Source organism: Pan troglodytes, chromosome 14 (genome assembly GCF_028858775.2).
Source record: "Pan troglodytes isolate AG18354 chromosome 14, NHGRI_mPanTro3-v2.0_pri, whole genome shotgun sequence".
NCBI lineage: Eukaryota > Metazoa > Chordata > Mammalia > Primates > Hominidae > Pan > Pan troglodytes.
The window spans coordinates 24,745,315-24,762,393 of NC_072412.2; the positions used below are offsets into that span (position 1 = coordinate 24,745,315).

General features: G+C 38.0%; 1 protein-coding gene across 2 annotated transcripts in view; it reads left to right on the forward strand.

Moving 5' to 3' along the window:
- Positions 1-17,079, forward strand: part of ATP8A2 (ATPase phospholipid transporting 8A2) — a 648,977-nt gene that overhangs the window by 203,322 nt on the left and 428,576 nt on the right. For both annotated transcript variants that reach the window (XM_522636.9, XM_009426757.5), the window contains exons 23-24: positions 1,197-1,335; positions 9,042-9,106. In XM_522636.9, coding sequence (XP_522636.4) covers positions 1,197-1,335; positions 9,042-9,106 — 204 coding nt within the window. The remainder of the gene's footprint in view (positions 1-1,196; positions 1,336-9,041; positions 9,107-17,079) is intronic.

Below are 17,079 nucleotides of genomic sequence, written 5' to 3' on the forward strand. Positions count from 1 at the left end.
TCCTGGGTTCAAGCTAACCTCCTACTTCAGCCTTCTGAATAGCTGGGACTACAGTCTCATGCTACCATGACTGGCTAAGTTTCATATTTTTTGTAGAGATGGGGTCTTGCTATGTTTCCCAGGCTGGTCTCAAACTCCTGGGCTCAAGCAGTCCTCATGCCTTGGCCTCCCAAATCCCAAAGTACTGGGATTACAGGTGTGAGCCACCATGTCTGGCCCAGTTTCCATAACTTTGAAACCATCACTTATTTACTGTTTTCATTCCTTTGTTGGTTTAAAAAAATTCTCCTCTGCTTTTTTATACTCAGTTTTTTTTGTTAAGTTTTATATTCAGTTATTTATATTCAGTCTTTTTAATGTACTGAATTAAAATGAACTGAATAAAACTGAATTCAGGTGTTTATTTGCCCTGTTTTACTGGAAATAGCCAAAATTATTTTTAGAATTAGAAAAAGGTGATTAAATAGGTGATGTGCCTGTGGTGGATGCTCAAGAGTTGGATCTTCCCACAGTCTGTGACCAAGTAGAGGTGCTATGTCCTGGAGAGACTTGGGATGTGAGTACATGGAGCAGGCCGTTTGTACAGTCTCTGGAATTTGCCCGACCAGCAGGCACAGCGCGGGCAGCTGGAGGGAACCAAACATCCACACCCATCCTCAGCGTGAGCTGATCTGCCCTGGGCCTTTAAGAGGACCAAAAGGGGCAACATTTTATAGCTACCCTCAATCTTAAGATACTTGGATTTTTTTTCTCTCACTGTTAAATCCTTAGCACCACAGGTCTCTTACTCCTATTTTGCCAGGTAAGCGTATTATCTAGAATTAGTTCTCCTCCTTTGTTAAATGTGACATAATATGCTACTCATTAGTGGACTGAGAGGAAGGGCTCAGGTACTGTCAGTGTCCTCGGGATAACCTGCCCATCTGCTCTGCTGCCAGATGGCTTCTATTCTAACAAGCCCCTGTATCAAGAAATCAGTGATGAGTACTGGGCTGCCTGTGTGTGTAGAGTGAGTCCGCCATTGCAAGGCATTTGGAAATGCCATCCATCCAGATGCCATCTGTAGACACAAGTATAAAATAGAGGAAATAGAACAACTGTCTCAGAACCGTTTGATTGCCTTTCTTTGTCAGAATTTGTTAGTGCTGTTCTTAAGTATGTGCCAATCTTTAACTGAGGATATTTTTTCAATCTAGAATTTGCTGCTACTTGGAGCCACAGCCATAGAAGATCGCCTTCAAGCAGGAGTTCCAGAAACCATCGCAACACTGTTGAAGGCAGAAATTAAAATATGGGTGTTGACAGGAGACAAACAAGAAACTGCGATTAATATAGGTAATTATTTTTACAAATAATTTCCTGATGCTGGGTTTTGTATTTGTTTTTCAAGTATCTTTTAAATGTGTCTAAATGTTTCTCAAATTCATTGACAGATGATGTTTTGTAGGAATCTTCATTCACAAGGCTAAGGAAAATTGACCCAAATCAAATGAAGATGCCTTCATGCCTGTTACAAACATTAAAACTATCATAGTTCCTGGAAAAGAATTAGACACACTTACATAGGGCATAGAATTCAAGATTTGACAGCTTTGATTTTCTTATTGCTTTCTTCACAAAATTTTAGTCTGAGACTAAGAGAGCATGTTTTTACTAGGTTTAAATATGCGTTATTATTTTATGTAATTATAACCATTTTAATGGTTTTGCCCATTAATGGGCTTTTCTAAGAGCCTTGCGTCTTTCCCTTCCCAGCTTGTTGACAACTTCTTTGACTGCAGAGCATCACAGAGATGAAAATTGAAGAAAAGGAATTTAAGTCAGGATAACTCTGCCGTTGTTAAAGGAGCACGTTTTAAGTTTGAAAAGGAGTTGAAGCTACTCATTTTTTAAAAATCTAATCTTGATTATTTGAAATATTTAAACACTATCTGGTACTTTGATCAGCATTATGGTGTAACAAGACCTGGTGCATATGTGGTAAAATGAACACATAAGGACTGCATAACTTAGAATAGCTTGCTAGAAGTAGACTCTATTTCTATATCTGTTTCTATGTCAGTGCTCTGTGTTTTAGGAAGAAACCTGCTAGAGCCTTTGTATTTAAGTGACTGTAGTCCTCTTCAGAGTAGTCTTCTTGGAATATTCTCAACATAATCCAATGGTGTCCCTTTCCTGAAAACCTTATCTTTGAATCAGCTTTGTCTCTCATGTAACCTCAGTTGTAAATAATACCTGCCTTCTTGGATAAATTTGATTTAAAAAAATAGACAAAAGCCATGTAATCATTTCTTGTCAGGGATATAGCTAATTAAATGGAAGTTGGGCTCCCAAACAACTGAAGTTAAGCTCACAAGAGAGTGACATAAGATTCATAAACAGTCCCTGAAGAATCAGCCATAGACTTTGTCCCTGGATTTGTGCTGGTTGTCATTCAGATGCATGGTTTTGGAGAACAGTATGATGGTATTTTAGTGCAGAATCATCACTGCTACTAGAAAATACAAACCCAAGCTTACAGCCCTTTGATGATGTGTCAGTAGCATTTTTACAAATGAAGAATAACACATTTGCTTTTTGTATGCTATATTTCTGTATAAGTATATACACTGACCCTTTATGTGTTATTTTTCATGTAAGTTTGGCCTAAAACACCTGCTATGGATCTGTGGCCCCTGTTGTTTGCATGCTAAGTTGACTGTTACCCTGAAATACTTACCTAAAATTTAGGTGATATGCTTTCCACCCTATTAGAGCAATGTGAAAAAAGTGGATAACCCCTCAAGTTAAAATTGAGCTGTAAAGTGGTAACCTTTCTTAGTTTTCCAGATCTTGAGCGTTCCCGCTGGCCTAATAACCTATGTGTGTCACTGGCCCTAGACTGAACTACCTTCAGTGTGTTCTTGGATGTGCCCTGGCTGGAAAAGCACCACAGCTCCCTCTCACTGCCTCTCATCTACACCGCCTGGCCCCTGGGAGCACACGCAGCCCTTTTTCGTGTGTGTTCATTTTATTATACCTGAGCCTATCTAGCTAAGTTTGGGATAAACACAAGAGAAAGCAAAGTGCTGAAAATCAACCCAGAAAACACAAATGGATTATTACTCAAAAACGAAAGTTTTACTTGTATGCGATGAGGCTGCTCTGAGCCTTATGAGATAATTAATACCTGTCCAAACAATTTTTTAAAAATAACGATTGTATTATTTTGTACTTTTTTTCTAAGTGGGTGTAGTAACGTGTAGTGCTCATGCCAGAACCGCTCACATCATTTGCTATCTCTTAATTGATCTTTCTTAGCAGGTACTCTCCAAGACCGCTAGAAGATGATGCTTTATAAGCTGAGGACTTTTTGTCAAAGTCTTATGTTTATCCTGGAGGCTTTCTCTATTCACATTTTATCTAGTGTATCAGTCAGATTCAAACACATCTTGGGTGTTACTAAGTAAGCTTCTAACAGCTAGACAATTGATTTCTTTGAGAGAGCTATGTCTGAATTGTTTCTTCACTTCACCTTTGGAAGTGAAGCTTGTAGCCTTGGGTGATGCCGAGAATTTAAATGTCGTCTTGTGATTTAAAGTATCTGTCAAGCCTACAAATGATGCAGAAGGCTCAGGAAAGCATATACATCCGGACATTTTATTAGACTTTTCAGTGTGAGACCACAGGCGGCAGCTGTCAGCAGCATGAGGTCATGCTCTAGATACAGAGTGGGTTTCTAAGCCTGTTTTCTAGTCATATAGCCCTCATACCCCTGGTAGTATGAACCATTATGGACCTGTCTCCCATAATACTTTACATTTTCATGCATCCTGTGTGGATTTTAAGGTATCCAGAAGATATTTGGGAAGATCAAGTATCTAGCAGTTCTCCTTCTAGATGAAAAAAGGGAAACAGAGCAAGTAAATGGAGTGTCTGGCAAGTGCCAGGCACTATACTAGGAGTGTTTTCTGAAAACTCTTTTTTTAATATTTACATATGAACATTCTTATAGCTCGAGGAGGAAATTCTACATTTCCCAGGGCTATACCCTACTTAATGACCAAACTGGTACTAGGTCTCAGGGCTCTTGACTTCTGGTGTGGGGCTTATTTAGAGGGATTCACATAGCTTTTGCAAAAAATGCTTTCTGAAATTTGATTTATAAGACCACGGAGAATGGTGCTACATTTCATCCATTCTAAGGTGCACATTGTTTTTACATTTTAATGTCTCTGAAATGGGGATGTCTTATAGTTGTTGACTCTTAGCTTTTAATTGTCAGCATTATCTTAGTGGTATGTACCATAAGAGTTCATCTTTAGATTTGGTGACATTAATTATCTTTGGTGTTTGGGGGTGTTGGCTCTTTCTAGAGTTTGGTTTTTTAAAATATATATATCTATCTCGTAGTTTGAGAATTTATTTTTAAAGTTTAACTTTTTATTCATACCTTAGAAAAAAAAACACACAGTCAAATCAAGTTCCAAGACATATGTGTCTCCTGTAAGCCAGTGAATTTTATGTAGATAGACAATCATCTTGTGTATAGGCTTTAGTAGTTTGAAATTGGCATGTTGCCAGAATCCTGCAACACTGTGCTTGAATTTATGCTAACTAGCTGTGTTTTGAGGAGTTGGCGATTTTCTCTTTTAGCTTAAACATTTGGCATCAGCTGGTCTAAAGTGAAATTTCAGATGTAGCCCTTGTGAATTTCGTAGTGGTCATTTCCTTATTACCACTGAATAAAACATCTATTAAATAGTTATGCAATAGATGTGGAGTTTTCGCAGTCTGTAATTTTTTTTAATGGATGTAGGATGAGTGAGAACAAAATCCTAGTGTGTATTCCATTTTAAAGTAATTAAGTTGGCATTAGCTTTCCTCTTAAACCATTTCTGAATTGAAATTTAAAGTCTTTCCCCCACCCTCCCTGCATTTTGTTACCCATCATTTGATACTTTTAAAACCATTTCTTATGGTCTTAGAGGTTTATTTTTTAAATTTTAATACATTTTATTGTGTATAAGGTAAACAATATGATGTTATGAGATACATATAGATTATCTTTGAAGTTTAATTTTAGGAAGTGACTCAATATGTCACTTGCCCCTCCTGTAATTGCCTGTACATTTTCTTGTTCATTAAAAGGAAGGTGAGTTGCCATTCTCAGGTGAAGCTGGGCTGTGAGGGTGACAACACTGGTGATGTTCTCAATCTTACTGCTGTTTTTCACAGAAGATTCAGTCCTGTATTTCTTGATTACCTGCAGCTAACATTGCCAGGTGCTCCACTATAAGCTTGGGCAACTTACATTCCACACTTGGGGCATGAGTTAATTATGAGACAAATCAGAGAATGAAACAGATGAGGAAGTACCAATTGTGCAGTGTAGATGTTAATTATGACTGGCTTTTGTAATAGTTACTAGCAAATGTTATCTATTATGTGCCAGATACTGCACTAAGTCCTTTACAGATGTTTTATATTTAATTACCTTGGAGAATTTAAAAGGCATTATCCCCTTTTAAAGATAAAACTGAGGCACAGAGAGATGAAGTAACTTAGCCTAGGTCACACAGATGTGAGAAAGCTGAAAATCTGAGCACTTAACCACAACACACAGTGTTCATTTCTCAGAAGGAACAATATGAGTTGTGAAGGACCAGGGAAGTCTTCCTGGATGAGAGGAGTTTAAAACTTGAGCCTTCAGAGTTTGTTTAAAACAAAAATGACTGAGAATAGAATGGGTCAGGATGTCCCAATGTGGGGAGAAGCCGTGAGGTGAGGTTGAGGGAGCATGTTCTTCTGTGTGGCGAGGGTTCCTGAGAAGGGCCTGAAGGGTCTCAAGGGAGAGGTGCCCAGGCGTGTGCTCCAGGGACAAGGCCTCAGCTCCCTGGTTCTCTGGATGATGAGGGGCCCTGGACGGGCTCTCTTTGATCCCACCTGGGATAGCTTAAAAGACCGTCTTTTGTCATGCATTCTTGTTGTCTGCCAGTGTTTTTCATACAGGCAAACACTGACTGACCAGATTCTCTGTAAAGCTATTGAGAACCAGTAACATGCTCACTGCGGGTTGGTACCATGTTGAATCCTGTGATAGGTAGCTTGGTGGATGTGATCTCAGGATATATGGTGTGGAAGGATACATTGTTCCTGACTTTTTCAAAAATGTCTCCAGAGAAATCTGGATTTGATATCAAAACCAGTGTTCTTCTTTTTTAAGGAGGAAACAGGTTGAGAGAGCTGAGAGATTTGGTTTAGTAATATTTTCTAGTGTGAAGCATTATCTTGTATTAAAATCAAGTCCTGCCGTAAGTACCATAGACTATATAATATTTTGGCTTCTTTGAATGTTGATTATACTCAGGTAGTAGAAAGACTAAACCCTTTTGTAGTATACTGTTAATTTCAACTATAGTAAAAAATGAAATCCCAGAGGTTCTCCTCTCAGTCATTTTATGGCCATCTTGTTAGATTGCGAGATTAAAGAAGTAGACCTCAATTTACAAGTTTGGATTGACATTCTATACCTGGCTCTTCTCCAAGAGTTGATCTCATTTTATCCAAAAACATTAGAAATCAAGCACACCAAATGTGGATTGACACAATTTAATTTGCTACATTAGTTAAGCCACAATTAACTGGGTTAAACTTCCCTGGTCTGTCTAGTGCGAGTGCTCCAACTGATAATTCTCTAAACAAAATCTCACTTCCGTATCCAAACTAAAAACAGCAACAACAAAACCCTTAACCTGTTTCTTCTCAGAAGCCTTTAGTTTTGTATATTTAAATTCATGAAAGTGTCAGTAGTTTTTTTCTCTCTCTCCCCCTGCCATGGCTAGAAAAAAAAAGACTGAGTTTTTCCATAATATCTTTGTGTAGCTTCAGTTGTCAAATGGCATTTTGCTTAAATTGAAAAATATAAAATAAAGCAGCAAGCGAGGGCTTAAAAATTACAGCCAGCTTCTGCAGCTGTTGTTGAAGTAAAAAACTACCAGTAAATCCTTTTGCATTAGTTACACTAAATTTGTAACAGTCTATATTGCATGAAGTTGCTGGAAGTCTCTGGGGATGAAGAAAGAATAAATCTAACATAGAGGGAAATGATTAAAGTTGCAATATCCCTCTTTGCAAGTGAAAAGAAAATGTAGATCTCCCTTCTGGACCTAATCTAAGGACTTATAGGAAGGAAGAATGCATTTGTAAAATTTTAATGGGAAACAAAGAGTTTGATTATTCTAGTCCTACCAGGCAGAGCTTTTAATGGCATTTTGAGAGGGTCTCAGTTTTATCCATCACTGTTGTTAAAATACAGACTTGAACTAGTTTGTAAATGTATAGAAAATTGCTTCTTGTTCCCCCCTCCTTTTTTTTTGCTTTAGAGATGTAACAGGTATTTGCCCATGTGGTATTGTGATTTAAAATTATTCAGTTTGTTTTGGCTTTAAAAACAATATGTGTTTGTTTTAACAAGAGAAATAATCTGATTCCCTTGAGATAACTGTTGTTAGCAGCCTTGCCTATGTCTTTTTCATATTGCCTTAAAAAATTAACATTTGGATGAAAAGCCATAATTTTGCGCTTTAAAATTTGATCTCGGAGGTGCTTTACAAAATGTTCTACATGGCGGTCCTTAGGAAGGATGTACTTTCTGAAATACACAAGCGAAATTTTTTTACTGTTTCCTTCAACCCCTTCATTCCCCCAAAAACCCACAACATGGTTTTTCTTGGTCTTAATTTTTGTCTATCTTGAATTTCATTTTGTACCCATTAGGAGGATTTCTCAGGGATGAAAAGGGAACCTGCTAGTAGGTCTGAGCACATAAATGTAGCAGTTCTGCTCCTTGTCCCTTAGGTAAATGCCGTCTTCTTTGCTAGCCACGTGTAGCGTCTGTGAGAAGGATGTCTTCTTCCCTGTCCTGTGAGGAGAATCCTTACTCCTCCCCCTGGCTGTAGGAACAGTACTGGCCAAGCCCTCCCTTGAGATTGTCACCTGCTTAGTTGAAGGCTGTTGATTGATTTCCCTTTTCTATAATCCTTAATCCATTATCTTAAGGTGCTGAGACAAAACTAGTTGTGGGGGCCAATATTCTGTGGAGAAGGATTTTTTTCTTGCCTTTTCTCAATGAGAGAGATTGAGTTGGGCGTTGGTGGAAAGCACAAGTCGTCGCTAACCCCCCAAGGCCCTGAGAGGATGGCAAGGTGATCTGAGAGACAGGCAAGGTGATCTGAGAGACAGGCCAGTGCCCTGGCGGACACCTCTGGTCTTGGAGTTGCGAGAGCCCTCTCCTCGCCACCGAGGGTGTGGATTGGAGGGGAGGCATCCTGAGAGGCGCTCGGCTTGGTCCATGACTGCTCACCCAGGGCAAAGTATGAGTAGGAAAGAGCCCAGGGCTTCCTAGAAAATAGTTCTCCTGCTGGGAGGGAAAGAGAAAATACTATCTCGCTTAACCCATAGAGATAACTTTACTGAAAAATGAGAAGGAAATTGTTAAGAACTAGGAGTACTTTTGTTCCAAATAAGCCTTTAAAAAAAAAAAGCCTTTTTAAAATAACAACCAAAGAAATATTTTTTTGAAATGTGGATTACTTTAAATTTTTCACAGGAAAAGTGACTCCCTCAGTGTATTCCTTTGAAACCTGTTGTGAGAATCAGCTGCTGTCTTAAAGGAAGGGAGGGAGCTAGCTATCCCAGTGGGTGTGTGTGTGCTGATTTAGGGGCACCATTGGGGTCCACTGCCTTCCTGAAGTGTTCACTGTTACTTTAGACAATCCAAGGCTTATCTTAATGTTATACAAGGATAACAGAGATAAAGAAAAATCCACTAAAAATTGGGAAGTATTTATTTTAGCCTTTAGTTATAAAGACATTCCCAACTAGTTCTATTCAATCTGTACAAGAATCAAAATCAACTTACTTTTCCTACTCCTCACTGTTACCCTATTCCTCTGTGTGAGCCAATAGGCTTAAAGTGGCAGATATAACCAAGGAGGTTGAATTTAAGGAGCTCACAGAAGGAAAGAGAAATTCACATGTTGTCTCTTCCTCCACTTCAGGGTATTCCTGCCGATTGGTATCGCAGAATATGGCCCTTATCCTATTGAAGGAGGACTCTTTGGATGTAAGTAGTTTTTCAAAGTTGTATTTGCTTTGCTATAACAGTATTAAAATCTTTGTTTCTACTATCATTGATAATCGGGGATCACGTTTTGCTAAAAAACAGTTATGAAAAAACTGTGTTTATTTTCTGTTTATATTTATATTTAAGAATGGATGTCAGAAAGCCTTATCTTTAAACATCAAAACAGTAAGCTTAGAATATTGCCTCATGATAATACTTTTATTCATCTATAATTGTGCGTTTAAAATGGGATAGTTTTAATCTGATTTAGCTTTAATCATTAAGTATGAAATATTAGTGGAACCTATTATGACCTACATTAAATGGTGATGGTTAATTTCACTATAAGTTACTAAGGAGACATGTATGATTTTCTTTCTAGCACAAACTTTAGAATAAAACTAATATTCAAGTGTTAAGCATTGTTTAAATTTATATAGTGAGGCCAGGTGCAGTGGCTCATGCCTGTAATCCCAGCATTTTGGGAGGCGGAGGCAGAAGGATCGCTTTAACCAAGGAGTTCCAGACCAGCCTAAGCAACACAGCAGGACCTCATCTCTACAAAAAATGGAAAAAGGGGCCAGGCGTGGTGGCATATGCCTGTAGCCCCAGCTGCTTGGGAGGCTGAGGCTGGAGAATTGATTGAGCCTGGGATGTGGATGCTGCAGTGAGCCGTGATCGTGCCACTGCTTTCCAACCTGGGTTGGACAGAGTGAGACTCTGTCTTGAAATAATAATAATACATTCGTATAGTAATAGGATACATGTATACTTAATTCTCTGATGTCCCAATGCTGCTGCATGAACCCATCCCATCATGGCATAAAGCCACTGAACAGACCAGCAGTGGGAGCTGATTTGAGGGTCACCAGCAACCTGTGAAGTGGTTTGATATGAAAATATGAGCTGAACAATGAATGAGATTCCACTTGTCAGAACTTTTAACAAGGGCTTTGTTACTGGCAGGCACCCATAGCACCCTTTCAGGCAGTATATTTAATATTTATATTTAGCCAATGCCAGGGGCAGATGGCACGGTTAATTACTCTTTTAAAGGGAGGCAATAAAGTACAGAGGTTTCTATACTTGCAAATTGAGAGGGCCATAATTCCTATCGTGAACACCAGGATACTCTCTACCCCTTCATGAGACCAAGTGCAGGAGGCAGGGGGAGCGTCCGTAGTTCTGTATGTTTCCAAGGCACCACTGGCAAGAGACCACCCTCTGGCATGAGTGCTTCAGAATTCATCTCGGTACACCTCCTATCCTTGTTCATGTTACTGCCTGCAGGCAGCCCAGAGTCCCAGGTCATACCTCATCTCCTGGAGTCTAATTCTCACATGCTCTGAGGAAATCTCTCCTCTACCCAAGTGTTTCAGTCTTCCCCCTCTCACACGTCTTTATTTTTCTCCGTGGAACCTCTCATCATTGGAAATACTATGTGTGTGTGTGTGTGTAAATTGTTGTGAAATACATCATTTAAGTGTACAGTTCAGTGGCATTACATATATTCATATTGTTGTGTAACCATCACCACTATCCATCCACAGAACTCTTTTCATCTTCCCAAACCAAAATTCTGTGCCCCTTTGAACAACTACTCTCCATTCCCACACCTACCTCATCCCCTGGCAGTCATTCTACTTTGTGTCTCTATGAATTTCACAGCTGTAAGTACCTCGTGTAAGTTCAATCATATAGTATTTGTGATTTTTATGACTAGCTCATTTCATGTAACATAATGTCTTCAAGGTTCATCCATATCGGATCATGTGTCAGAATTTCGCTCCTTTTTAAGGCTGATTAATATTCCATTGCATGCCTGTACTACATTTTGTTGATTCATTAATCCATCAGTGGACAGTTGAGTAGCTTATAACTTTTTTTTTTTTTTTTTTTTGAGACGAAGTCTCACTCTGTTGCCAGGTTGGAGTGCTGTGCCAAACTAGGCTCACTGCAACCTCCAATTCCTTGGTTCAAGCGATTCACCTGCCTCAGCCTCCTGAGTAGCTGGGATTACAGGCATGCGCCACCATGCCTGGCTAATTTTTGTATTTTTAGTAGAGACGGAGTTTCACCATGTTGGCCAGGATGGTCTCAATCCAACTTTTGACTATTGTGAATAGTGCTGCTATAAATGTGGATATACAAATATCTTTTTGAGATCCTGCTTCTAATTTTTGGGGACATATACCCAGAAGTGGAGTTGCTGAATCATATGGTAATTTTACATTTCACTTTTTGAGGAACAGCCATACTGTTTTTTTACAGCAGCTGCATCGTTTTATATGGTTTGTGATTTTTCCATATTCTTGCCAACACTGGTTTTTTTTTTTTAAATAGTAGCCACTCTAATGGGTTTGAGAGTGGTATCTCATTGGAGTTTTGATTTGTATTTCCCTAATTATTAGTGACAATGGACATCTTTACATGTGCCTTTTGGTCATTTGTATATCTTCTATGGAGAAATGTCTATTCAATCCTTTGCCCATTTTTTAATCATGTTTTTTTTCAGTGTTATGACATAATTTGTATTTTTTCTACCTCCCTTTAGTCCCTTAGACTGTAAGGTCCATGGTTAAAAACCTGTTTAAAAAAACTGGGCATCTCCACCTTCAAGACCTTGCTTTGCACATATTATGCACTCAGTAAATGTTTGAATGAATGAACAAGCTTAAGATAATTTTCTAGTCATCAATAAGAATTTCTATTTAAAAGTCATCCTGATGAGATAGTGGCTACAGTAGCCATGAGGGGCTGAGTACAAGTTGATGTTACTAAGAAATAGAAAATGAGTAAGCCAAAACAGCACATCGGTGGACAGGAGAGCAGAGTGCTCCTGCAGAAAGGCTCCTAGAACCCTTGGATGTGTGCACATACCTTATGAACACACCCACAGTGTCTGTACTTGAGGCTTCCTTTTTTTCTGATGATTTTCTGGTTCAAAGGTATCTCTAACCTTGAAAAAAGCCTCCTTTTTCTGGAGGTAACTCAGAAATGAGCCTCTGTTTTCCCCTTATATCAGATGTTTTCTGGAGTCCAAGAGATGGACTTTAACTCTACATACACATTGAGACTTCTGGTTTACCTAGACCAAAGAGTGGTTTGTGACGCCAAACTGAGAAGGGTTTTATGGGTGTTTTCCTGACTTGCCTTGGTTTAACCTCCTAAGAATGATTCTTTCTTAACTAATTTTGAACTTCATCTTTTAGTATAATGACTGTAATGTATTCAGTATCTACTGAGCAGAGGTGCACTTTCTATGTACTGTTTTTGTTCATTATTCAAAAGGACACTCCATATTTCTGACTAGTGTCTACTGAGGAAGATTCTACTCCTTCCTTGCCTTCTCCTCCCTCTCATGCTTTAGTTGGGTTAAAACCATTCCTATTCTCATTAAAATCGTATTTGGTGGTGGGGAGGGGGATAAAAGCAGCATCCTAGCGCAATAAATTAGATATACAGTAGAGCTTTGGTGGAGCTCCCAGGTTGAGTTTTTAAGTCTTAGGGCTCCAATAATAATGCAGACGGGACAGGGACACAGAAAATGCCCCAACAATTAGAAGCATTTGGCCTGGCTTCTCTTTATTTCATCTCTCATATAAGTGTGAGGGGATCCACACCTGGCCCCCATCAGTTTCATCAGACCAGTAAGTATGGCCAGGTTCGGATTCCAAATGCTGTAAACAATTAGGATTTATCTCTGTGTTTTGAGTTTGTCATATGCTGCCAAAATAACTTCTAAGCTCCATAATATAGATGAGATCAGTGGTCTTTGAACAAGGTGGAGTGATGGTGTGCACCCCAGGGGGACACTAGATGATATATTAAAATGCTGGAAAAAAAGTTATGATTTCCTATTTTTTCAGTTAAAAAAGTACTGAGAGATTAGCTTTATTGATAATACATAAGGATTGCCACTGGCATCCTCAATTTTTTTTCCTGGCACACTGACCAGAAATCAGTCTGAGAGGAATGGGTAGGAGGAGGGAGGCATGGCATTTCAAGTGAGAAAGGTTGTTACTGAGACTCTCACTCTTTGATTTGCTTTTAGCCAATTGTGAAATATTGCCATTCATGTGTATTGGTTAAATGGACTTGTGGACTAGAGTTAGTTTTCATTAAAATGACTCTCACAGATGCTGACTTAATAGAATTCCTGTTAAAAAAAAAAAGTGAATTGAGGATAACAACATTGTAAGCAGAAGCTGCAATAATTTGCTTTGCTCAATGTGTGTGCTAGTTACAGCTCTTCTCAGCTACTTGATAGTTAAAACAGTGATCTGATCTGACAGATACAGCAAATTTCAAAATTACTCACAAGATTATTATAATTAACCATAAACTTTGTCCTAAATGTATATGGTATCTTGAAATATTAGCTGTGGTAACATGAAATTGTAGGAATTAATGAGATTTTAAAAACTAAGAATCTTTTTTTTTTTTTGAGACGGAGTAAAGTATAATAAAAATAAATAAATAAATAAATAAATAAATAAATAAATAAATAAAAAATAAAAATGTAAGGCATGTTCTCAGCTCAAGACTATAAGAACAGGCAGCAGGCCACATTTTGCCCACAGGCCATAGTTAGCTGAGCCCTACTGTAAGAGGAAGGACCATGACCCAGGGCTAAGCTATTCCCTAGAACTAAAGCCAAAATTGTAACAGACCCACCCTAAAGCCCAAAATTTAACTTCCACAGAATCTAAAAGATTCAAAGGTAATTTGAGGGCTATTCAATTATTCAAAGGTAATTGAATAATTATTCAATTATTCAAAGGTAATTGAGGGTAATTGAATGCAATGCAAAGCTCTTCAGAGAAAAATAACATAATCTAGACTCTCCACAACACATCATCCACAATATGAGATTATATGGAGCAGGGGGGCAAGACATGGGGAGATGATGGTCAAAGGATACAAAGCCTCAATTCAATGGTAGGAATAAGTTGTTTTTCTTAAAAAATCTATTGCACAGTATGGTAAATACAGAAAATAATAACATACTGTACATTTCAAAATTGCTGAGAATAAACTTCACCACAAAAAATAAGTATTTGAGATGATGGATATGTTCATTAGATTTTTCTGTATTGTATTTGCAAATTAAAACATCAATCTGTACCCTTATAAATATATACAACTAAAATTTATCAATTTGTAATTAAAAAATAAAAATTTATATTGAAAAGATTATATGAAAAAAAAACAAAAAAAACTAAGAATCTTGAGTAAGAGAATAAAAATCTACAACTTTACCAGCAATTTATTTTTTAAAGAATGTAGTAATCTAATCATTTACTCTAAAATTTCTCAAAATCTACTGCAAATTCGTGAATGATAAATGTCTTTGATATTTGTTAGTAAAGGACAAAAAGTGCTGAGTTATTTGGAGAGCATTTGGTTTTCCTGCTGCAATAATATAGAGAACACAGTGTAGCAATAATTAAGTTGAATATGGGTGGAAGACCTATACAAAACCTTGCCAGGATTTATATGTGTGTGTGTGTATTTAAAAAATTTTTTATTTCTATAGGTTATTGGCAAACAGGTGGTATTTGGTTGCATGAGTCAGTTCTTTAGCAGTGATTTGTGAGATTTTGGTGCACCCATCACCCGAGCAGTATACACTGAACCCGATTTGTAGCCTTTTATCCCTTCCCACCCTTTCCCCCAAGTCCCCAAAGTCCATCCTGTCATTCTTATGCCTTTGCATCCTCATAGCTTAGCTCTCACTTATGAGTGAGCACATACGATGTTTGGTTTTCCATTCCTGATTACTTCACTTGGAATAATAGTCTCCAATCTCATCCAGGTCACTGTGGGAATGTAAACTAGTACAACCACTATGGAAAACAGCATGGAGTGTCCTTAAAGAACTAAAAGTAGAACTACCATTTGATCCAGGAATCCCAGTACTGGGTATCTACCCAGAGGAAAAGAAGTCATTATACAAAAAAGATACTTGCACACACATGTTTACAGCAGCACAATTCACAGTTGCAAAAACCTGGAACCAACCCAAATGCCCATCAAACAAAGAGTAGATAAAGAAACTGTGGTGTGTGTGTGTATATATATATATATATATATGTATGTGTATATATATATATGTGTGTGTATATATATATATATATATATAATGGAATGCTACTCAGCCATAAAAAGGAATGAATTAATGGCATTTGCCAAGGTTTCTAAGAAACAAGTAATTAAACAAATTGTGAAACATAAGAGATTTACTACATATTTGGATAAAAGTGTAGTTTCTAACGTGTTTCAACTTATGGCATAAACCAAAGGTTATTGTTTTTGAGAGGCCATCAAAAGAAAGATGTACTGGCAAAGATGTGTTTGCTCAGAGTGAAGCATTAATTCTTTAACACAAAAGGTTTTATGAAATAAGTATGTACAGTCACTGATGGAATGGCTACTGTGGAATGAAAATGGAATCAGATAAAATTCATTAATGTTGCCTGCGGCAGAGTCTACATTTTCCAGCCTCTTTGTGGGTGGGTGTGGCCATAAGATTAAATTCTCACTGGTGGAATGTGAGCAGAAGTGAGGTGCGACCTTGTGCATTACCCATCGAGAAGGAAATCTCTTGACCTGGTTCCTCAGCCCTTCCCATGTTGCTGGCTGGAAATGGTATAAGGCTGGAGCTACTTTGGGGGCTATTTATTGGCAACATCAGAGTTGCTCCCCTCGATTGGGCCCCTGGATGACTTTGGGAAACAGAATCTGCAGATTCCCTCTGGAATGTTTTTCTGAGAAAAGGTTATATATTTTGAACTGTTGCATAGGTGGTAGTCTCTTTGTTTATCCTCACCCTACTAATCGTACAGAACCTGATACTAAAAGTAGGATCAATACATGGTGCTTCAGCATGACATAGTGCAGGGCTGTCCTCAGAGAGAGAGGAGGAGGGTCTGATGCTGCTGGCCAAGGAGAGCTAACAGGATTTGAAGGTCAAGGGATTTGGATTCATTCAAACCAATACATGTGTCCTCATTCAGGTTCTTAAGGTCCCACTCTTTCCCATCAGTGCCCTAACTTTCATGAAAGAGACCTGGTTAGTCTATGACTACAACATTCATTGAATTCTGCAACCCACAGAATTAACTTTTTAGGCTGCATATGTCAGGCTGCTATGAGAGAAGAGGTTCTCTTAGTCTGTCATAGAGACTCTCTTGTCTTCTGACTGTGTCTTGACCTCTGATTTTGCAATTTTCATTCTTTAAGCTTCCCAGTGCAGTGAGAAGTGGCTGACCTATCCTTAATCTTGTATTATTTCTGCTCTAATGGTATATTTCAGTAGCTGCTTGATCTGCCACAGACTTGGCTTTAATAGGCAGTTGTTACAAATTGATCACAGGTAATGATTTTAAATCAGCTCTATTGAGATATAGTTTACATACCTACAATTAAATGTACCAATTTTAAGTGTACATGGTGATATATTTTGACAAATGTATATAAGCATGTAATCACCACCCCATTTAAAATATTGAGCATTTACATGATCTCAAAAAGTTCCAGCCCTCCATATCCCCAGGCAAGCACGCGGACCTTCTTTCTAACACAATGGATTAATTGTGCTTGCTTAGAATTTCATATGAAGACTGTCTTTTTGTCTGGCTTCTTTCATTCAACAGAATTATTTTGATATTCATCCATGTTGCTGTGTGTATCATCTGTTCACTCCTTTTTTCGCTGGGTATTTCATTTTATGGATATTACACAATTTGTTTATTCGTTCACCTGTTACAGGACATTTTCATTATTTTCAGTTTGAGGTTATTATGAATAAAGCTGCTATAAGGGTTTTGTTCTGTGCAAGTTTTGGTGAACATCTGTTTTTGTTTTTCCTGGGTAAATAGCTAGGAGTAAAATTCTTAGATTAGAGGGAAGATATATGTTTAGCTTTATAAGAAATTGCCAATTTCCATTTTACACTCCTGCTAGTATTA